The sequence below is a fragment of the Lynx canadensis genome, chromosome B3, assembly GCF_007474595.2.
Source record: "Lynx canadensis isolate LIC74 chromosome B3, mLynCan4.pri.v2, whole genome shotgun sequence".
Lineage (NCBI taxonomy): Eukaryota > Metazoa > Chordata > Mammalia > Carnivora > Felidae > Lynx > Lynx canadensis.
The window spans coordinates 48745377-48768597 of NC_044308.2; the positions used below are offsets into that span (position 1 = coordinate 48745377).

A 23221-nucleotide genomic window follows, 5' to 3' on the forward strand; every position below is an offset into this window, starting at 1 on the left:
TTTTTGTATATGTTTTGGCATATAGATATAATTCCAATTACTATATTTTAACATGCATACTAAACACAGTTTTAAGGTTAATCTCTACCATACTTGTAAATGTTACAAGGAAATTTAGTATGCAAATTATAGTTATACACATCTATGTTATTGTCTAAATATTTTAGTCCACTTTTTTGAGGGGCAGGGGGATCAGTTGACTTCACTATATTTTTAAATCCCTAAATTTAGTCATTATTGTTAGTGTGGATTTTTTCTCCACTAATAGTCATTACTATTTAGATTGATGCATATTTACTGATGTTTTATTTGTCTTTGCTTCTTGTGTTTCACTTCTTTGTGGGTCAAACTGCCTTCCCTTTGATAATAAATCCTTAGGGGCACCTAGGTGGCTCAGCTAGTTGAGTGTCCGACTTTGGCTCAGGTCATGATCTCATGGTTCCTGAGTTCCAGCCCTACATTGGGCTCACTGCTGTCAGCACAGAGCCCACTTCATATCTTCTGTCCCCTGCTCTTTGCCCCTCCCTCACTTGCGCTCTCTCTCAAAAACAAATGAAACATTGAAAAAAACCCCTTATATGAAAGTAAATCCTTTAGTAGTTCTTTAATGAAGATTTATGGGTGTAAGTTCAATTATTGTCTTTATATTTAAAAAAATGTTTTTAAGTTTGTTTATTTTGGAGGAAAGAGAGAGAGAGAACACATGTGGGCGCTTGTGAGAGCAAGCACACAAACAGGGGAGGGGCAGAGAGAAGGAAAGACAGAATCCCAAGCAGGCTCCACACCGTAAGTGCAGAACCCAATGTGTGGCTTGAACTCATGAACTGCAAGATCATAATCTGAGCCGAGATCCTGAGTGGGATGCTTAACTTACTGTGTCACCCAGGCGCACTGATTATCTTTATATTTTTACTTGTTGAAGGATGGTTTGGCTGGTTGTAGAATACCACATCGTAGTTATTTTCCATCAGTAATTTAAAGATATTTTTCTATTACCTTTTGCCTTCTAATGTTGCTGAGAAGTCTGCTCTTGATCTAGCTATTGATCCTTTATAAGGTAATCCATCTTTTGTTTCTGGTTGCTTTAAAATTCTTCACTTTGGTGTGGTTCGATTTTATTAGTCTCAGTGCAGTTTTATATTTGTTTCATAATGTCAGAACTTGGAATTTACTTTTATTAAAGAATGTATGTCTTAAGTCAGTTCTAGGAAATTCTAAGCTATTGTCTTCAAATATCACCTTTCTCAGTTTTCTTTATATTTCTTAATTGCTCTGTTATCCTCAGATCTCTTTGAGTTTGCAGATTTTCTTCACCTATGCTTAATGTGCTGCTAAACTTGTCCTAAATGTTTTAAATTTCAGTGACAATATTTTCATTTTAGAAGTTCCTTTTTTTGTTTGTTTTGCTTATTCTTTTGTCATTTTTGTTTCTTGTTTGTTCTTTTGTCATTAGTTTCTTAGTTTTTCATTATGGATTTAGCTTGTTTTTGCTCTTTAAATAAACATGTTTAAAATTATTATTTTAATCTCTTCCGGATTATTCTATTTTTTCAAATTCTTAGGAAGCCATTCCTCCTGTTTGTTGTGTCTGGTAACTGTCCTTCATACTGGATTGTTTCCTTATGTGACTTATGTGTTCATCTTCAGTAAGGATTTTTTGTTCAATGGGTGCACATAAAAAAAAAAATCTCAAGTGTTGTGGTTTGTGGAAGTAAGAGTTGCTCACAGGAATACCTGGAGTTTTGATTTCTCACAAGAGACATTTTTTTTCTCCTCCTGTCCAAAGCCCCAGGAAGAACAGGCTTTACTTTCCTAGACCAGTGGATGGAGATTTTATAAGTATCCTTTTTAAAAAAAATTTTTTTAATGTTTATTTATTTTTGAGAGAGACAGAGATAGAATGCGAGTGGGTTAAGGTCAGAGAGAAAGGGAGACACAGAAGTAGAAGCAGGCTCCAGGCTCTGAGCCTGATGCAGGGCTCGAACTCACTGAGCCAAAGTCGGATGCTCAACCAACTGAGCCACCCAGGCGCCCCTATAAGTATCCTTTACACTAAGAATGCAGCCCTTCTAAGCTTCTAGTTTCATTTCCAGCTTCCCACTTCTGTAACTGTATCAGCATTAAATTTCTAGCCTTTAGTCTTTATATATGTATTTTGGATATATAGATATATTTCTAAACAACGTTTTGTTTTTTTTTTAATTTTAGTTAACAGTGCAATATTGGCTTCAGGAGTAGAATTCAGTGATTTATCACTTATTTTTGTTTTAAATTTATTTTTTAATTTATTTTGAGAGAGAGCTAGAGAGCAAGCAGGGGAACAGCAGAGAGAGAAGGAAACAGAATCCCAAGCAGGCTCTGCTCTGTCAGCACAGAGCCTGATGCCAGACTCAAACTCACAAACCATGAGATCATGACCTGAGCCAAAATCAAGAGTTGGACGCTTAATCAACTGAGCCAACCAGGTGCCCAATTCATCACTTACATACAACATCCAGTGCTCATCATAACAAGTGGCCTCCTTGATACCCATCATGCATCTAGCCCATCTCCCACCCACCTCCCTCCAGCAACTCTCAGTTTGTTCTCTATCATTAATAGTCTCTTGTGATTTCTTTCCTTCTCTCGTCTTCCCCCCACTTCCCATATATTCATCTATTTTGTTTCTTAAATTCAACATATGAATGAAATCATAAGGTATTTGTCTTTCTTTGATTGACTTATTTCACCTATCATAATACATTCTAGCTCCACCCACGTCATTGCAAATAGCAAGATTTCATTCTTTGTGATGGTGAGTAATAAAATATTCCATTGTATGTAAACATTTTTTTCTCTAACATTTATTTATTATTGAGACACAGAGAGACACCGAACGTGAGCAGGGGAGGGGTAGAGAGAGTGGGAGACAAAGAATCTGAAGTAGGCTCCAGGCTCTGAGCTGTCAGCACAGAGCCGGACATGGGGCTCAAACTCACAAACTACGAGATCATGACCTGAGCCGAAGTCGGTCACTTAACCAACAGAGCAACCCAGGTGCCCCTCTGCTGCTTTGTTGTTGGTGTATAGAAATGCAACAAATTTCTGCACATTGATTTTATATCCTGTTGTCTTTGCTGAATTCATGTAGCAATTTTTTGGTGGAGTCTTTTGGGTTTTCTGCATAGGGTATCATGTCATCTGCAAATAGTGAAAGTTTGACTTCTTCCTTGCCAGTTTGGATGCCTTTTATTTCTTTTTGTTGTCTGATTCCTGAAGCTAAAACTTCCCATACTATGTTAAATAGTAATAATGAGAGTGGACATCCTTGTCTTATTCCTGAACGTAGGGGGTCCAAACAGCTTTTTGTCAGCTTTTGAATTACCTGACTATAAATCTCTGATAAGACTTTTTCTTTGCTTACCTTTTGAACTGAACTGTATATTTGAACCTATGTTTATTTGTTATACTTTTATCAAGGATTTTACGTGTATATAACATTTTATCTGGAAATTGTTTGTAGAAGTGTCTAAAGCCTTTAACTTATGCTTCTATAAACAGAAAGCTAATTTCTTTTTATTTTCATGTTTTACTATTTGTCTTATTTTACCATAAGATTTTGGAGGCTAGATACCCTATTTTTATAATGGATACCCTATTTTTAATTTAGTGGTTGGGGTGCCTGGGTGTCTCAGTCACATGAGCATATGACTCTTGATTTTTGGCTCAGGTCATGATCCCAGGGTTGTGGAGTTGTATTCTGCATTCATGCTGAGTGTTGAGCCTGCTTGAGATTCTCTTTCTGTCTCTGCTTCTCCCCCCTGCTTCTGTGCATGGAGCTCTTTCTCTCTCAGGAAAAAAAATAAAAAGGTAACTAGTGGTCACTTTAATGTTTTTCATAAACATTAAAAAAATTTTATTTTAGCAAAATTAGTAAGAAAATATTTTTTAATTTCTCATTATGGAAAAGAGTGCTTATTTCCTTCATGTTCAGTATTCTAGTAATCATTAGTAGTATTATACTGAAGTTAGATACTTCATTTTAACTTTTTATTCTGCTTTCCTTCTGTTGTACTAACATTTAAGAATCTTATTCATAAATTTTTAGTGTTTTCTCCACTATTTAGAAAATCCGTGCTTTCCATTTTTACTATTAAGTTCCCTATGCTTGGGTTCTTAATTTCAATTTCATTTCTCCATGTTCTGGAACGTTTCTTTGAATATTTCACAGTAAAACCTTAGACTGTGAATAACTTATTCTGTGAGTGTTCTGCAAGACAAGCAAACATTTCTAATAAATTTTAACCTGATACATGAGTGATGTCTTGCAATATGAGTTGTACATGATGCCGAATGTCACATGATCACAACTGAGCCAATGGTTCTCTCTGGCTGCAGAATTGTGGGTGATTGTCTACCATGCTCAGATGCTCTATCTCATGCAGTAGTGTTTGGCAGAAATCAGATTTTTCAGAATGTTGCAAGGTGCCTACAACTGGCACTTGTGTATTTTTCTTCACTTCAAAGCACCTACAGACAGTCCTTTGCTTTCCATACAACCGTAAACTTAGGAATGTTTTGGTTTATTCTAAGTCAGGCTGCTGGCAGATATAGACCCTTTCCTCTGCTGCCTTATTGCCAGTTACATTAAATACAGTACATGACAAGAGTTTATCAATGCTGTACTGTAGTCAACATCCATATGAGTATATACAATGGCCCCCATGCAGAAAAAGATTCCATTGAGCCAATAGATAGCGGTGATTTCTGTTAATGATAGTGAAAGTCGTCTTACACAATAACCCTCCTCTCTCTTGTTTCCCTTATACTAGCCACGAAGGTTTTCAAAAGTAAGTGCAGGTTAATTTATTTTTCTTTTTATTGTATATTTTATTTATTATTTTGTATTATATTATGGTATTATAATCATTTTCATATGAGTATTTTTGGGTTGTGGAATGAATCATCTGAGTTTCCATTATTTCTTATGGGGGAAATTTGTGTTGATATAGAAGTGTTTTGGACTATAAGCAAATTATGCTCACAAACCAAGATTTTACTGTCTTTGGAAAAGATGGCTAAGTAATATATTCACTTAGTTCTACATATCTAGGAACATCTTTTGCTTTTATACGTAAACAACAATTTACTTGGATATAAAATTTTGGCACATTGTATTAGATAGTTAAAGCTAATTGTTGTAATAAGGAGGTCCAAGTTACAGATCAAATAAGACAGAAATATAGTTCTCCATAATCTAATACTTGTTATGTAACAGTGATCCATGTAGGCCTGATAGATGACTGTTCTGTGTGGCCATCCAGGCTGGTGGGGCCGCCTTTGTTATTACCTCATTTGTCTTCAATCTCTGGATGCTGCAGTTGGCGTTGTTTTTTAGCCAGTGGGAAATGGGAAGAGAAGTCCACAGCAAGCAGATGTACCTATAAGATGACAATCCATAAGTTGTATACATCACTTCTATTCAGATTTTGTTGTCTCAGATTTGGCATATAGTCACACATAATTTTTTTTTAACTTTATTATTTTGAGAGAAAGAGCTCACATGTGAACAAGGGAGGGTAGTAAAGAGAGGAGGAGAGAGAGAAACCCAAGCAGGCCTCGCACTGTCAGCGTGGAGCCTGGCTCAGGGCTTGAACTTCCCAACCATGAGATCATGACCTGAGCCGAAATCAAGAGTCAGAGGCTTAACCAACTGAGTAAACCAGGCGCTCCAATCACATCTAATCTTAAGGGAGGCTGGGTTATATAGATTCTAGCCTGACCTAGTCATGTACCTAGCCTAGAACTCAAATTCTATTTCTAAAAGGAAGAGGGGAGAATGGCTAGGATACTGGAAGATAGCTGTCTCAACTACAGACATCTATAGAAAACTTGCAGTCAAATTTTTGTTAATGTTGCTTTCTTGTTTGTTTGAGTCCTTATTTTTTTCCTCCTTGTCCCCTTCCTCCCTCTCTTGGAAATGTCAATTTAGGCCATTTTCCAATTTTTTAATTTAGAAGTTTTTTTTTCTTATTTGTATTTTATAACAAAGATATTACTGTCATATTTGTGAAAAATCTGATTTTCTTTAAATTTTTGATATTTGCCTTTTCTATCTGTGTATCATGCTTTTGGTACTTTTGCAGTTTTTAAACCTAATTTTCCTTCCTTTTAATCATATACTTTATATTCTAACACGTAGATTAATTTCTCCTCTTATATTGATTTAACCATTATTACATGTAACTATCTTTATTAAAACGTATAGCTTTTCATTATTACTTTTTTTTTTTTCCTCTTTTCATTAGCTATCTCTGATGGCTGAAAAACTTTTATACCATCACTTTTATACCATAACTTTTATAAGGAAGCTTATAGAAGATATTGCTGTAGGAGCTTAAGGAAAATAGAGGTAGTGTTTCCAGTGATGGCTTTCTAAAATGGAAAGTGGTTGTAGAGTTGCCTAGAGTGCCCTCCCTTCCCTAGATTGAATGTAAATTAGACACTGTGTGTTTTAACAAAGAGAACCCTAGAAAAGTAGCTGGGGTCATTGATTAAAGGACAGATAACTTGCTGCCACACTTTTGATGATGGGTTTTACATTCTTTCTAGAGAAGTTATCTTCAGTTTATTTGTATAGGATTTTAGAGGTAGCTTTGCTGTGTAATTAGTTGAACAGTCAGTTTGATTGTTAACTAGAAAATGAGAGAGAACTCACTTGCTAATACTGCTTTTGAAGGAAGAAATTCAGAAAATATATTTTTGGAGAAGTTAAAGGAAAATAGTATTCCTGCTCCTCGCTCTGTTGGCAGTATTAAAATCAACTTTACCCCTCGAGTATTTCCAACTGCTCTCCGGGAATCACAAGTAGCAGAAGAAGAGGAGGTAAGTATATTTGCTGTGAGTTACAGTGATCACAATGAAAATATTTTTTATTTCATCTTTTAAAACTAGTACTGGTTCTGAATTTAAGTATTCATTAGACTAAAGATATTACTTCTTGAATATATTTTAGTATTTCCTTATGGAAAAGTATTTTGCAGAATTTTTTTGTCTCCAGATTCAGTATGCAGTATTATTGCTTTTTCCAGGAGATAAACACTTGCCATCTATTTTACCAAATACATCATTTTCTTTTCTTTTTTTTTTTTTAAACATCTATTCATTTTTGAGAGACAGAGACAGAGCGTGAGCAGGGGAGGGGCAGAGAGAGGGAGACACAGAATCTGAAGCAGGCTCCAAACTCTGATCTGTCAGCACAGAACCCAACATGGGGCTTGAACTGACGGACCACAAGATCATGACCTGAGCTGAAGTTGGAAGCTTAACCAACTGAGCCACCCATACGCCCCATACATCACTTTCTATATTAGATTTGTAAACTTGTGTTTTGGTAATGGATTTGGACATTTATTGTTAATACAATAATTACTCATTATTAACGTTAGGTATTTCTAATGTGACATTCTAGAATATCTCTCATTCATTTATAAATACCTGGGCCCTGGCATTTTGAATGTTTTATCTTTAGGTATATAGACTCTAAGAACTGCATTATTTTTTACTACAAGGTGTTAAGTATTGCCTCTCAAATTCAAAACTTGTGGAAATGATTGAAGATCCTTAAGACATAATGACAGTTTATTAACTATTTTCTTATTAAACAATATATTCTAAATTGTATTATTTATAAAGTTATTTCTAAAATTATAAAAATATAATTATTTAAAAGTCATTTATGGGGCGCCTGGGTGGCTCAGCTGGTTGAGCGTCCGACTTTGGCCCAGGGCATAATCTCGCTGTCCATGAGTTCAAGCCCCCTGTCTGACTCTGTGCTGACAGCTCAGAGCCTGGTGCCTGTTTCAGATTCTGTGCCTCCCTCTCTCTTTGCCCCTCCCCCACTCATGCTCTGTCTCTCTCTGTCAAAAATAAACATTAAACAATTTTTTTAAAAAAGAAAAAATAAAAGTCATTTATGTATTTTTCTTTTTTTTTTTAATTTTTTTTTTCAACGTTTATTTATTTTTGGGACAGAGAGAGACAGAGCATGAACGGGGGAGGGGCAGAGAGAGAGGCAGACACAGAATCGGAAACAGGCTCCAGGCTCTGAGCCATCAGCCCAGAGCCTGACGCGGGGCTTGAACTCACGGACCGCGAGATCGTGACCTGGCTGAAGTCGGACGCTTAACCGACTGCGCCACCCAGGCGCCCCTGTATTTTTCAATATAGAAAAACAAATGTGTTATAGATAAGAAAAATAAAATAATAATCCCATGAACTCCCACAAACTCCCATTTGTATGAAATTTGGACTAGAAATTTTTGTATGTTTGGTCTTAACTATCTGGTAATGTTAAACAAAAAAGGATAAAAACTGAAAGTTTAAAAAAATCAGCATATCAAATAGTATAGTAGTCTACTCAGGCTGCTGTAACAAAATACCCTAGACTGAGTGCCTTAAACAACAGACATCTATTTCTCAAAGTTCTGGAGGCTCGAAAGTCCAAGATCAGGGTACAGGGAGTAGTGGGAGGAGAGCTGTGTTCTGGTCTCTTCCTCTTCTTATAAGGACACTAATCCCATCATGCGGGCCCCATTCTCATAACCTCATCTAAACTTGATTACCTCCAAAAGTTCTACTTCCAAATACCATCACACTGGGGATTAGGGCTTCAACATACGAATTTTGGGGGTCACAAATATTCAGTCCATAACAAATAGTATTTCCATTTTATATAGAAGCTGGCAAATGTCAAAGTAGCTGTTAATAAAAATAAGATTTTTGTGTCCTTCATTACACTTCTCTGATTTCAGTGGTTGCACAAACAAGCGGAAGCACGGAGAGCATTGAATACTGATATTCCTGAACTTTCTGATTTAAAAGAAGAAGAAAAGAATCCAGAATGGCTGAAGGACAAAGGAAAGTATGTTGTTTGGACTCTGGCTATGAGATTTATAATAAATTTAAGTAGACCGTAGTACTAACTACATTTTCTAGGTATCTTGACATATGTGCTTATGTGTGTATGTTGTTGGGGAAAGATAATCCAAATAAGCCAATTAGATAGGCAGTGCCTCCATATTTAAAAAGTCGGATTGTATAACAAATAAGGCTCTTATTTTTATTTGATTTTGCATTTAAATGTCATAGAAATGAAACATATCACTTATTAAAATCCCTTTTAAAATCACTTATATTTAACATAAGCCCTTCCTAGAAATGTGTTTTTCAGAAACTATAGCTTCTTTGATTATTCATCTCCATCTTTAAAAGATTACCAAATTTATCTTACAAATTTTCATTTTATATCCATGAAATCCTTTTATTTATTTATATGTTGCTCTGTGTGTGAATATTTTTTAAAATGTTTTTTTATTTATTTTGAGAGAGAGAGAGAGAGAGAGCGCGCGAGCGCACAAGTGGGGGGAGGGACAGAGAGAGAGGGAGAGAGAGAATCCCAAGCAGACTCTGCATGATCAGAATGGAGCCCAATTTGGGACTCAATCTCACAACCATGAGATCATGACCTGAGCTGAAATCAAGAGTCAGATGCTTAACCGACTGAACCACTGAGGCACCCCATGTGTGAATATTTTTATACAGTTATCAAAAACAGTACAATCTGATACATTATGAATGGCAATTTGATTTCATATTTTGAGGCGGTTGTAGATATTACTTATTGTATTTCATGACATAGACTTTTATTTTTTTATTGTTGCCATAATAAACTATCATGAACTTAGTGGCTTAAAACAACACAAATTTATTATCTTACAGTTTTGGAAATCAGAAGTTCAAAATGGGTTTCACTGGGCTAAACTCAAGGTGTCATCTGTATTTCTTCTAGAGCCTATAGGGAAGAATCTATTTGCTTTCATTTTCCAGTTTATAGGTTTCCTGCATTCCTTGGCTTGTGGCCTCCAGCCAGCAATTGCATCACTCCAACCGCTCCTTCCATAATCCCATCTCCTTCTCTTGCTCTGACTTTCCTGCTTCCCTCTTTCTTTTATAAGGATCCTTGTGATTACATTAGTATCCTTTGCTTAATCCTGAATTATCTCCCACCTCAAGACCTTAATTTAGGCCAGTCTGTGGAATCCTTCCTGCCATGTTAGGTGACAAAGTCACAGATTCTGAGGATTAGGATATGGACATCTTTTGGTGGGGTCGTCTCCATTATCTGTCTACCACAATGTCTGCATCTGTATTTTTCTTTTCTTATTTTTTCTTGGTCTTTTTGCCTGTTACACCACCAGGGATTAATATGTAGAGTTGAACTGAAGTGACAATTTTTCTGAAGGTCAGAGGCCTGAGACTGACAAGTTGGTTTCTTTTACTTCCAACATTAAAGTCTTACATGATCCTTCCTCCTCTTTCTCCCCTTCCCTGCCTCCCTTCCTCTCCATTTATTCAACCATTAAATAAACATCTATTAATTGTTTGCTATTTACCAACTAGCCTCTGAGCTACAAAGATCAGTGCAGGAGACATACTTATACAAATACTTAAAATACTTTGTGAGAAGTACAATACCTAGAAAAGAACAAAGTAAAATGAGAGTACATAAGAGGGACATTTACCCCTAAAGGAAGGAAGGTATGTTCAGAAAAAGCTTCATAGCAAATGTAGCACCTGAGATCCTCAGTGATAAGTAGAAGTTTTAAGAGAAAGGGAAATAAAGGCATTCATTTCAAGTATTGGAGAAAATATGAACAAAAGCTCAAGAGACAAGAAATGGTGTGATATATGGGTCAGGAACTATGTGTGGTTTATATTTTGCTAAAACATAAAATTTGAGGCTAGGAGTAATGACAAATGAACCTAGAAAAATCATCAGGGGCCTTGTGTGTTTGGTTAAAATTCTTTTTTTTAATTTATTTTTTAATTCAAGTATAATTACCATTTGGTGTTATATTAGTTTCGGGTATAAAATATAATGATTCAGCATTTCTATACATCACTCAGTGCTCATCATGGTAAGTTACTCTTAATCCCCTTCATCTATTTTACCCATACCCCCATGTACCTCCCATCTGGCAACTACTAGTCTGTTCACTATATTTAAGAGTCTAGGTGTTTTTTTTTTTTTTTTTAGATTTTTTTTAGATTTTATTCTGTAAGGAGAGGGAAAAAATGTGTTATAGAAAATACAGCAAAGACCTTGAACTGGCCTTGTGGTAGGTGGTGTTGTAGGGGTGAAGAGGAGGGCAAATTGAGAAATAATGATGAGATAAAATAGGCAGAACCTCTTGATCGATTTGGAGGGAGTAAGAAGGAGGAGTTCTCAGTTTCTAGTTTGAATGATTGATTGCATGCTGTCACCAGCTAAATTAGGGAATACTAGATGAGAGGTTCATCAGGAGAGAATGCAGGTAAGTTCAGTTTTTAATATATTGAGTTTGAGATGTCTCTGGGCCATTCTGGGTGACACTGTCCGGCAAGTTTGAAACTCAGAGGAGAAGCCAGTACTGTAGAAATAGATTTGGAGCTTATCAACATTTATATTGTAGTTAAATTTATAAAAGTGTCTGAGATATCCACAAAGAGTGTGTAGACCTGGAGAGTAGTGGCCTGAGGATAACACTCTGTGACCTACCAACATTTGAAGGTCTGGCAAAACGAAGGAGTACACAAAAATATTCCCAGAAGCCAATGGAGCAGAAAGTTGAAACAGTTTTTGTTTTGTTTCTTTAAGAATATAAAAGATTTGAATAGATTTGGAGACAAGAGAAAGAAGAGATGATTGAAATCCTCCTGAGCAGAGTGGAGAAAATTGGGTCAAAGCCAAGAATTGGATGGATTGTCTTGATTTTGTCCTTTTTATCCAATTGGTTAGCCTTAGTGAAGACAGAGTTTGGTTTGGCTATGAATTGTTCCTCCTTGCAGCCTGAGAATGCTAAAATGGGCAAAGCTAAGTGGGCTGTCCTGTTGGATTGATTACTTTGCTCTAGAAAATGTTGATGGATTGACTTGGAATAGACAGAGATACTTCATTTTCTGAGATTGGAGGGAAGAATAGTGGAGACAAGTATATATCTAGATAAGGGAAATTGATTAGTGAATACTGTTGGCTCTGCCAGGTTGAGAACATGAATTCATAGAGATGTCAGTACAGCTGTGTGATTTATCTCCTTTAGGGTTTAGTCTTCTTTCAGATTTAAGAATAGATCTTGGGCCAGAGTGGGAATTTTAACTGACAAGTACAGTAAAAGACTAGTAGTGCAAGGGACCAGATTGCTCATAGAAAAATAGCTCAGTTGGGGCACTTGGGTGGCTCAGTCAGTTAAGCATCCGACTTCAGCCCAGGTCATGATCTCACAGTTCGTGAGTTCAAGCCCCCTGTCGGGCTCTGTGCTGTCAGTTCAGAGCCTGGAGCTTGCTTCGGATTCTGTGTCTCCCTCTCTCTGCCCCTCCCCATTCACATTCTGTCTCTCAGACAATGAATAAATGTTAAAAAAAAAAAAAATTAAAAAAAGAAAAAGAAAAATAGCTCAGGTATTTAGCCACAAAGTCCAAGTTGGGTTACACAGGAAGAGATGCCAGGCAACTCAGTGGCTCAGTTGGTTAAGCATCTGACTCTTGATTTTGGAATCTTCTGGAATCATGGCAGAAGTCGGGATAGAGACAGATGCTGGGAACCAGTTTCAAAGGCCTTAATGAATATGAGAAGAGTGATTTTAACTTTTCTCTCTGTCTTTCTCTTAAAGTAGGCTCCACGCCCAACATAGGATTTGAACTCATGACCTTGAGATCAAGAGTTGAACACTTCTAACAACTGAGCCAGCCAGGTGTCCCAGGAGAATAGTGACTTTTAAAAAGACAGGAGATGACAGTGACTAGAAGGCTGTAGGGGGAAAGATGTCAGGAATCTCAAAGGATAATGACTTGTGTATAAAGAGAGAGTTTGATCTTATATCTAGCAGAAGAGAGTCTGAAGAATGCCAGTTTCTACAGTCCTAACCCCTGATGTGGGGACTCAGGAAGGGACGCAGTGGAGAGGGTGGTAGAGATTAGCATTGCCCTGAGGACAGAGCCAAGTTTATTTTAGACAGGATTTTTAAGAAAAGTTAAGGGTATAGGAAAGGAGTGAGAGGTGGAGTCAGTTATGGCAAAACCGGGAATAAGAAAGTGCAAAGGAGGGGCACCTGGCTGGCTTGTTAGGTAGAGCGTGTAACTCGTGATCTGGGGTCTCGAGTTCCAGCCCCACTTTGAACGTAGAGATTGCTTTAACAACAACAACAACAAAATTGCAAGGGTGCCTGGGTGGCTCTGTTGGCTAAACAGCTTACTTCGGCTCAGGTCATGATCTCACGGTTTGTGAGTTTGAGCCCTGTATCTGGCTCTGTGCTGACAGCTCAGAGCCTGGGGCCTGCTTTGGATTCTGTGTCTCCCTTTCCCTCTGCCTGTCCCCTGCTCAGGCACACACACACACACACACTCTCTCTCTCTCTCAGAAATAAACATTAGAACAAAAAATTAAAAAAAAAAAAGAAAGTGCAAAGGAGTAGAGGGGGATGGGAGTAGGAAAGAACGGCAACACGAAGACAGGGGAAAAGTGTGCTTTTACATCAGTGCTCAAAGATAACAGGGTTGATTGACATGGTGAGACAGGTCTTTGGTATAGGTGTTGTGTTGCTGTGACTGGCTAAAGGTCCTAGGAGTGTTGGTTTGGTCTTCTTCTGATACCCTTAAGATGTGATTTGGGTTTAAGAGTAGAAAGGACAGATGAGATCGTTGAGCCAGGGTTAGAATTGTGACTGATGCATACACAAACACGTGTGTGTGTGTGTGTGTGTGTGTGTGTGTGTGTGAATTAAGTTAAAATTAAAAATTAGGGGTGCCTGGGTGGCTCAGTTGGTTGAGCATCCAACTTCGGCTCAGGTCATGATCTTGCATTTTGGGTTTGAGCCCCGTGTCAGGCTCTGTGCTGATAGCTCAGAGCCTGGAACCTGCTGTGTCTCCCTCTGTCTCTGCCCATCCCCTGCTTGTGCTCTTCTCTCTGTCTCTCAAAAAATAAAATTAAAAGGTTTCAAAAAATTTTTAAATTAAATAAAATTTTTTTTTTTTAATTTTTTTTTTTCAACGTTTATTTATTTTTGGGACAGAGAGAGACAGAGCATGACCGGGGGAGGGGCAGAGAGAGAGGGAGACACAGAATCGGAAGCAGGCTCCAGGCTCTGAGCCGTCAGCCCAGAGCCCGACGCGGGGCTCGAACTCCCGGACCGCGAGATCGTGACCTGGCTGAAGTCGGACGCTTAACCGACTGCGCCACCCAGGCTCCCCAAATAAAAAATTTTTAAAGTAAAATATTGAAATAAAATTGCTGGCAAAAGCAACAAATTGGCAGCAACCTAGTGCAAAAGTATACTTTGCAGCAGTTGGGCATGACTGGTAGATTATAATTACTTTTAGTCTCTTGTTTTTGTACCACTTTGCCTTACTACCTCCAATTAGGTAGGAAAAGAAAGAGAAGCAAAACAAGAGGAGAGGAAGAGAACTGAGAATGAGGAGAGATGGAAGAAAACTTAGTAGCTAATAACACCCAGAGAAACAAAGTACAGTTAATCAAAATGCCAAGTACAAATAGATAAAAGGAAAGGTAAGACTTATTAGAAGAATATCCTCACTAGCAATGTAATGCAATACAAAAGATAGAAATAGACATAATAGAACTGATTCAGAAGCGGTTAGTTGACTTTAAGCCAAAGGATGAAATACCTTCATCTCCAGAGGCTTTGTTTCATGATAGCCTTCTATATTTACACAGGACAAAACTGTTCTTACTGTGCTAAAACTCATGGGACACTTGCTTCACAAAAGGGTAGAGGTGGACAAGCCTTTCAAAAACCAATAGCTTTTTCTTAGAAAAAGCCACAGATTGTTTTCATGTTTTTTGCCTAGCTTCCCACTACTGTATCTTAGTTTTAAATGCCAAATCTCTACCTTTTGGGAAAATACATAAGCTTAGGTAATTTTACTTGCTCATGAAAGCATTTTACCTTTTCCAATTAACGTTATGTACCAGATAGCTTTTCACTGAGAACATCTCATAAAACAGAGTCTAGATGCTCTAATATAGGTATATGCATGGTATGTATGATGTTATTTAACAGCCTTACATGACTCAGAATCTGTAAATAAATTTAATAGCTGTCCTTCTAGACACTTGTAATCACATGAAGTAAATGGACTGTAAATGGACCATTGTTCTGTCTCAAGGACATTACTCTGTGCTTGACTTTTAGTGTAAGTTCTTTTGGACCCTGTCTTAACTTTAGACTTACATACCTTCTTTCCCCACGCTAGGGCCACTTGAATCCCATCTGCATACCTCACTCTCTACAGCCAAGTCTAATGTTAGATAGGAGGGAATCAAGGATATGTTATGCTACAATCCAGCATTGTATTGCTATTATTACATAAAAGCATTGTCTACCCTGGTTCTTGGGTCTGAATTTTCTTTTTATTCTCTTGGCCTAAGTGTCATGTCAGATTTTGTCGCCTGCCTAGTACCCCATTCCTTTTAAGATTGAGGATGTCCTTTGCTTTTGCTTTCCCTTTTGCCACCGGGCTAATTCTACTCTGAGCCCCAACTTTGTTTGTAGGAGCCCACTATCTGCCAACAGACTAACCTAGTCTGCCAGTCTGTATTTCCGTATCCTTATTGTTTGCGTATGTTCTGTGTCTGGATTCGATCTGCCTTGCTGGATGTCTTTTACTTCATGTTGGACTTTTTGATGCTGATTATGGACCATCTTCTCCCAACACAGTATATAATTCTACTTGCCAAACTGAATTTCTTCCACATACTTAGGTTTGGGTCCATGCCCCAGCAAGAACTGTGAAGGTTTAGCCTACCACAGTTTCATGGATACCAGGAGAAGACATGAGACTCATGGGTCAGAGACAAAGGAATGTTATTCAAGGCAGAGCAATCAGTGTGACCTTCATATTGGTTCCCTTTGTGCCTCAAGTCCCACAAGGCCAATGCATAGGCAGGCCTAGGTTTGAACCACAGCTGAGAACACCATGCTTAAAGAACACAATTTTTCATGAGAGGATTATAAGCAAATATGTCCAGCCTTTGACCCACAAAGAGATACTATCTTTTTTTCATACTGAACAGCAGATAAATCTGCTCTTTGCCCCAGAGGGAGACACTATATTTTCCAAGGCTATGTGCTATATGCACATCTTTGAAAAGATTGTCCCAAATAAAAGCCGCCTGTGCATCTGACATAAGATATGCACGAACATAAAATTCCCATGAAGAGTCATCTTCCAACAGTCCTTTGCACCTGCCTACTTTCAGGACAGATCTGCCAAATATGCCTTGCTCTCCTGCATTTTATTTATTAAAACAATTTTTTAATGTTTATTTATTTTTGAAAGAGAGAGAGAGAGTGGGAGCTGGGAAGAGGGAGACACAGAATCTGAAGCAGGCTCCAGGCTCTGAGCTGTCAGCACAGAGCCCAACATAGGTGCTTGAACCCACAAACTGAGATCATGACCTAAGCTGAAGTTGGATGCTTAACCAACTGAGGCACCCCGGTGCCCCTCTTCTGCATTTTAAAAACTATGTTTCTGGAGATAAGACGGTTTTCTTATACTTCTACCTTTTGCCTGACTTACAGAAGTTTAGAATCCATATTTATTCTAAGATGACTTCTTTGATGTAATTATCATTTTGTTCATTTGCTTGTTTGTATGCATTTTATAGCCCGTAAGATTCTATTGCAATACACTAACTGTTATGGCCTAACTTGTCATTTTGTTTAGTATGTAGTTTCCTTTTCCTGTTTCCATCCTGAGTGCTAAATTGTAGTGGTTGATGTGCCTTCACAAAGGCATACTGATACTCAGCTTTAGAAGCTCTAGAGATACCCAAGAATGTTTTCTATGCTGAAAGATAAGATGCTGAAAGAGACAACAATTTTTGAAGTCTGTTCAGGGGCAGGTGGCTGTTACAGTTCCTATTGCCCACAAAACAGAGCCGTTCTGTCTTCTATTGGAATATGTGTTGCTCCTGGCCCTATTGCTGTTGCTAAGCCCCACTACTTCTGATTTCTCCTAGCTCTCTTCTGCCCTTTTCTTTACTTCTCTCTACATCACTTCTTTCTTATCATTCCTGCCTCTGGTTGCCTCTCCCAGTCTTGTACAAAATCTTGGGCCCTTTTGGCTATTGCTAATCAGAATGTTTCTTTCTTTACAAAGGCATACCCGTCAGTCATCATAAAAATGACAGGATTGTTGGAGCTCCTGGGTGGCTCAGTCGGTTAAGCATCAACTTTGGCTTAGGTCATGATCTCACACTTCGTGGGTTCAAGCCCCATGTTGGGCTCTGTGCTGACAGCCCAGAACCTGGAACCTGCTTCACATTCTGTCTCCTTCTCTCTCTGCCCCTTCCCCCCTCACTCTGTCTCTCTGTCTCTCAAAAATAAATAAACATTAAAAATGACAGGATTTGGGGCATCTGGGTGGCTCGGTCAGTTGAGCGTCCGACTTTGGCTCAGGTCGTGATCTCACACTCCATGAGTTCGAGCCCCGCGTCAGGCTCTGTGCTGACAGCTCAGAGCCTGGAGCCTGCTTCAGATTCTGTGTCTCCCTCTCTTTCTCCACCTCTCCCCTGCTCATGCTCTGTCTCTCTCTGTCTCAAAAATAAATAAAAACATTTAAAAATTTTAAAAAATAATAAAAAAATTAAAATGACAGGATTGTTTGCAATTGTTCATGTCTCTTTTATTCTCACTATACATTCAGTATAATAAGCACTCGGTATGTGTTGAATTAATGAGTACTTTTGCATAATTCTTTTCACTGGCATTGCCTTATTTCGAGCATCAATGAAGACTTCATGGTCATTAACTTCTCTGCTTAAATTGTTCAAAGGTTACTGCCCTTTGGATACAGGTTTAATTTTTTCCCTTTCCTTTTGAAATTTGGCTGTTTCCAAGTTCAAAATCATTCTGAAAGCCATACGGCAGATTTTTGGATTTTTGTAGTGACATTAAAGTTAAAAAAAAGTAATGTTCATTTGGATTTATATTTTAATATGTATATGTAAACTTTAAAAATATTTTAATACTTTATATTTCTTGCTATTATGCCTCCTACAATGGTTCTTTTTTTTTTTTTTTTTCAACGTTTATTTATTTTTGGGACAGAGAGAGACAGAGCATGAACAGGGGAGGGGCAGAGAGAGAGGGAGACACAGAATCGGAAACAGGCTCCAGGCTCTGAGCCATCAGCCCAGAGCCTGACGCGGGGCTCGAACTCCCGGACCGCGAGATCGTGACCTGGCTGAAGTCAGACGCTTAACCGACTGCGCCACCCAGGCGCCCCTGGTTCTTTTAATAACACTCATTGTAGGGGCACTGGGGTGGTTCTGTCAGTTAAGCGTCCGACTTCAGCTTAGGTCATGATCTCATGGTTCGTGGTTTCAAGCCCCACATCAGGCTCTGTGCTGACAGCTCAGAGCCTGGAGCCTGCTTTAGATTCTGTGTCTCCCTCTCTCTGCCTCTCCCCTGCTCATGCTCTTTCTCTGTCTCTCAAAAATAAATGTTAAAAATAGTTTAAAAATAATTTTCATTTTAAACTCTTCTTCCCTTCAAACCTGGAAAAATTTTTCTGATAAAACTTTTATATTATAAAACTATAAACTTATGTTAAAGATGAAAAATGAATTGTTCTTCAAATGTAGAGGTTAATATAAGATTTGTACAGTTATACAGACCAATGGAATAGATAGTCCAGAAATAGCTCTCCCCTCTATGATCAAATGATTTTCAATAGTTATTCAGTGGAGAAAGGACAGTCTTTTCAACACATGGTGGTGGGAAAATTGGAAATTCATATGCAAAAGAATGAAGTTGGGCCCTTACCTAACACCTTATACAAAAATTAACTCAAAAGAGATAAAAGATCTAAACAGAAGAGCTAAAACAATGAATTTCTTAGACTAAAACACAGAGTACTTTATGACATTGGATTTGGCATATTTCTTGGGTGTGACATCAAAAGCACAGACAACAAAAGACAAGTAAGTGGAAATGCATCAAAATTAAAAACTTGTACATGACGGGCACTATTAACAGAATGAAAAGAGAGCCCATGGAATGGAGACAATATTTGCAAATCATGTATCTGATAAAGGGTTAATATCCAGAATATATTTAAAGAACTTCTGGAACTCAACAGTTTAAAAACGAAACAATCTTTTTAAAAAGTAGGCAAAGAAAATAAATATACATATAAATATAAATATATAAATATTTATATATTTATCATATATATATATATATATATATATATATGGCAAAGAACTTGAATAGACTTTTCTCCAAAGAGGATTTCCAAAGGCAAAAGTGCATGAAAAGATGCTGAATGTCACTAATTATTTAGAAAATGCAAATCAGAGTCACAGTGGGATACTAATTTACATAGATTACACTGGGTATTATCAAAATAACAAAATAACCCAGAAAATAACAAGTGTTTGTGAGGATATGGAGAAATTAGAAACCTTGAACATTGTTGGTGGGAATATAAATTGTACACAGTATGGAGCCTCCTCAAAAAATTAAAAATAGAATTACCATATGATCCGACAATTTCACTTTAGGGTATATACAGAAAAGAATTGAAAGCAGGGAAACAAACAGATATTTGTACACTCATGTTCATAGTAGCATTATTCACAATAGCCAGAAGGTAGAAGCAACCCAAGTGCCCATTGATGGATATTTTGGTAAACAAAATGTGGTATATCCATACAACAGAATATTCTTTTTTTTTAATATGAAATTTATTGTCATATTGGTTTCCATACAACACCCAGTGCTCATCCCAACAGGTGCCCTCCTCAATGCCAATCACCCACCCCCCTCTCCCTCCCACCCCCCCTCAAGCCTCAGTTTGTTCTCAGTTTTTTAGAGTCTCTTATGTTTTGCCTCCCTCCCTCTCTAACCTTGTTTTTTCCTTCCCCTCCCCCATGGTCTTCTGTTAAGTTTCTCAGGATCCACAAAAGAGTGAAAACATGGTATCTCTCTTTCTCTGCATGACTTATTTCACTTAGCATAACACTCTCCAGTTCCATCCACGTTGCTACAAAAGGCCGTATTTCATTCTTTCTCATTGCCAAGTAGTATTCCATTGTATATATAAACCACAACTTCTTTATCCATTCATCAGTTGGTGGACATTTAGGCTCTTTCCATAATTTGGCTATTGTTGAGAGTGCTGCTATAAACATTGGGGTACAAGTGCCCCTATGCATCAGTACTCCTGTATCCCTTGGATAAATTCCTAGCAGTGCTATTGCTGGGTCATAGGGTAGGTCTATTTTTAATTTTCTGAGGAACCTCCACACTGCTTTCCAGAGCGGCTGCACCAATTTGCATTCCCACCAACAGTGCAAGAGGGTTCCCGTTTCTCCACATCCTCTCCAGCATCTATAGTCTCCTGACTTGCTCATTTTAGCCACTCTGACTGGCGTGAGGTGGTGTCTGAGTGTGGTTTTGATTTGTATTTCCCTGATGAGGAGTGACGTTGAGCATCTTTTCATGTGCCTGTGGGACATCTGGATGTCTTCTTTAGAGAAGTTCTATTTGTGTTTTCTGTACATTTCTTCGCTGGATTATTTGTTTTTCGGGTGTAGAGTTTGGTGAGCTCTTTATAGATTTTGGATACTAGCCCTTTGTCTGATACGTCATTTGCAAATATCGTTTCCCATTCTGTTGGTTGCCTTTTAGTTTTGTTGATTGTTTCCTTTGCAGTGCAGAAGCTTTTTATCTTCATGAGGTCCCAATAGTTCATTTTTGCTTTTAATTCCCTTGCCTTTGGGGATGTGTCAAGTAGGAAATAGCTGTAGCTGAGGTCAGAGAGGTTTTTTTCCTGCTTTCTCCTCTAGGGTTTTGATAGTTTCCTGTCTCACATTCAGGTCCTTTATCCATTTTGAGTTTATTTTTTGTGAATGGTGTATTCTCAATAGCCTTAAAGGGAAGAAACTCTTGTTACACGTTACAACATGGATGAACCTTGAAGACATTACGCTAAGTAAAACAAGCCAGTTACAAAAGGAAAAAGACTGTATAATTGCACTTATATGAGGTACCTACAGCAGTCACATTCATAGGACAGAAAATAGAACGGTGGTCATCAAAGGTAGGAGGTAATGGGGTGTTAATGTTTAATGAGTACAGAGTTTCAGTTTTGGAAGATGAAAAACTTCTAGAGTTGGACGTTGATGATAATTGCACAACAATGTGAATGTACTTAATGCCACTAAACTATACATTTAAAAATGGTTAAAAATGGTACATTTTATGTTATGTATATTGTGCCATAATTAAAAAGGGGAGGGGAAGCTTGTAGTAGACACTATAGATTATCCAGCCAAAATGTATGCCCTCTCTTTATCCTTATTGGCTGAGACCTTATTTTGGTTAGGAGTGTAGACCGTATTACCCATGTGACCAAGTCCTGAGATAAATTCTGATTGACTTCAACAAATCAGGGTTTTCACTGCACTGCTGGTGGGTTTATTTGCTTGTGTTGTTGTTTTGTTTTTAGATCTATGTTTTATTATAATGTTTATAAAAGCAGAGTATTAGGAAACAAAAACCCTAAATGTCCATCATTAGGAGGAGACTGGTTTCAGAAATCCTGGCAGAAATTAGAGAATACTTTGCTTAAAAAAAAAAATCTTTGGGGCGCCTGGGTGGCGCAGTCGGTTAAGCGTCCGACTTCAGCCAGGTCACGATCTCGCGGTCCGTGAGTTCGAGCCCCGCGTCAGGCTCTGGGCTGATGGCTCAGAGCCTGGAGCCTGTTTCCCATTCTGTGTCTCCCTCTCTCTCTTCCCCTCCCCCGTTCATGCTCTGTCTCTCTCTGTCCCAAAAATAAATAAACGTTGAAAAAAAAAATTTTAAAAAAATCTTTAAAAATAGTGTATCTCCAATTTTCTTAATATGAAAAGATTATCATATTGTTGAATTTTCTTAAATGCTCCCAAACAGCAATATGTAGTACTGAGGTGTAAAAGTGGGGCGAGAAAGAGACAGATGGGGAGATAGATTGAGGAAGAGAGGGAGTGACTGGTGGTTTTATTAAGACAAAATATATATTTTTTAAATTTTTTTTTCAACGTTTATTTATTTTTGGGACAGAGAGAGACAGAGCATGAACGGGGGAGGGGCAGAGAGAGAGGGAGACACAGAATCAGAAACAGGCTCCAGGCTCCGAGCCATCAGCCCAGAGCCTGACGCGGGGCTCGAACTCACGGACCGCGAGATAGTGACCTGACTGAAGTCAGACGCTTAACCGACTGCGCCACCCAGGCGCCCCAAAATATATATTTTTTAAAGTTTATTTTGAGAAAGAGCTTGAGGTGGGGGAGGGAAAGGAAGAGAGAAGAGAGAGAATCCCAAGCAGGATCCCTTTCAATGTGGAACTGATATAGGACTTGATATGGAACTGTGAGAGCATGGTGACCTGAGCAGAAACCAAGAGTCAGACACTTAACCAACTGAGCCACCCAGGTACCCCAAGGCTTAATATTTTTTTCAGGTGGGTACTTTTGGTTAATGAGATGGGAAAGGAGGTGAACCAGGAGATTTCTGGAAAAGGTTTTTTTTTGCTCTCAAGGAGCATATACCAGAAGATACCGTCCCATTTTATTCTAATGAATATCGTGCTTTGAATGTGGCACCTTAAGCTATGCAGTCGTCTTATACTATGAGAAAAACCAGCCCTAGGATGAAGTAGCTTGTGAGTATAGTATAATGGAGAAGTGTAAGGAACCTTAGGCCTTGATAATATGTTCAAGTTGCTGATTTCATTGGGCATGGAGCCTTTCCCTCTGGAGTTGTTTTTCTGTTTTGTTTTTTTGTTTGTTTTCTTTTTAATTTTTTAAACTTATTTATTTTGATAGAGAACAAGCAGGGAAGTGGGGAGAGAAAGGGGGAAGAGAACGAATCCCAAGCAGGCTCTGCTGTGTGAGCACAGAGCACTACGTGGGACTTGAATTCACAAACCGTGAGATTATGCCCTGAGCTGAAATCAAAAGTCTAAGGCTTAACTGATTGAGCCACCCTGGCTTCCTTCTCTGGACTTTTTAAATGTGAGATCATTTACTTCCTTGTTTAAGCCAGTTTGAGTTGGGATCCTGTTACTTGCATTCCGAAACATCCTAGCTGATATGAGGCATTTCAGAAACATAAACTTTTACCAGAGAATTAGCTTT

General features: G+C 38.2%; 1 protein-coding gene across 1 annotated transcript in view; it reads left to right on the top strand.

The window, feature by feature from the left end:
- DNAAF4 (dynein axonemal assembly factor 4) overlaps window positions 1-23221 on the top strand; it is a 63055-nt gene that overhangs the window by 34824 nt on the left and 5010 nt on the right. The window contains 2 exon segments of the mRNA XM_030318131.1: window positions 6719-6864; window positions 8793-8902. Coding sequence (XP_030173991.1) covers window positions 6719-6864; window positions 8793-8902 — 256 coding nt within the window.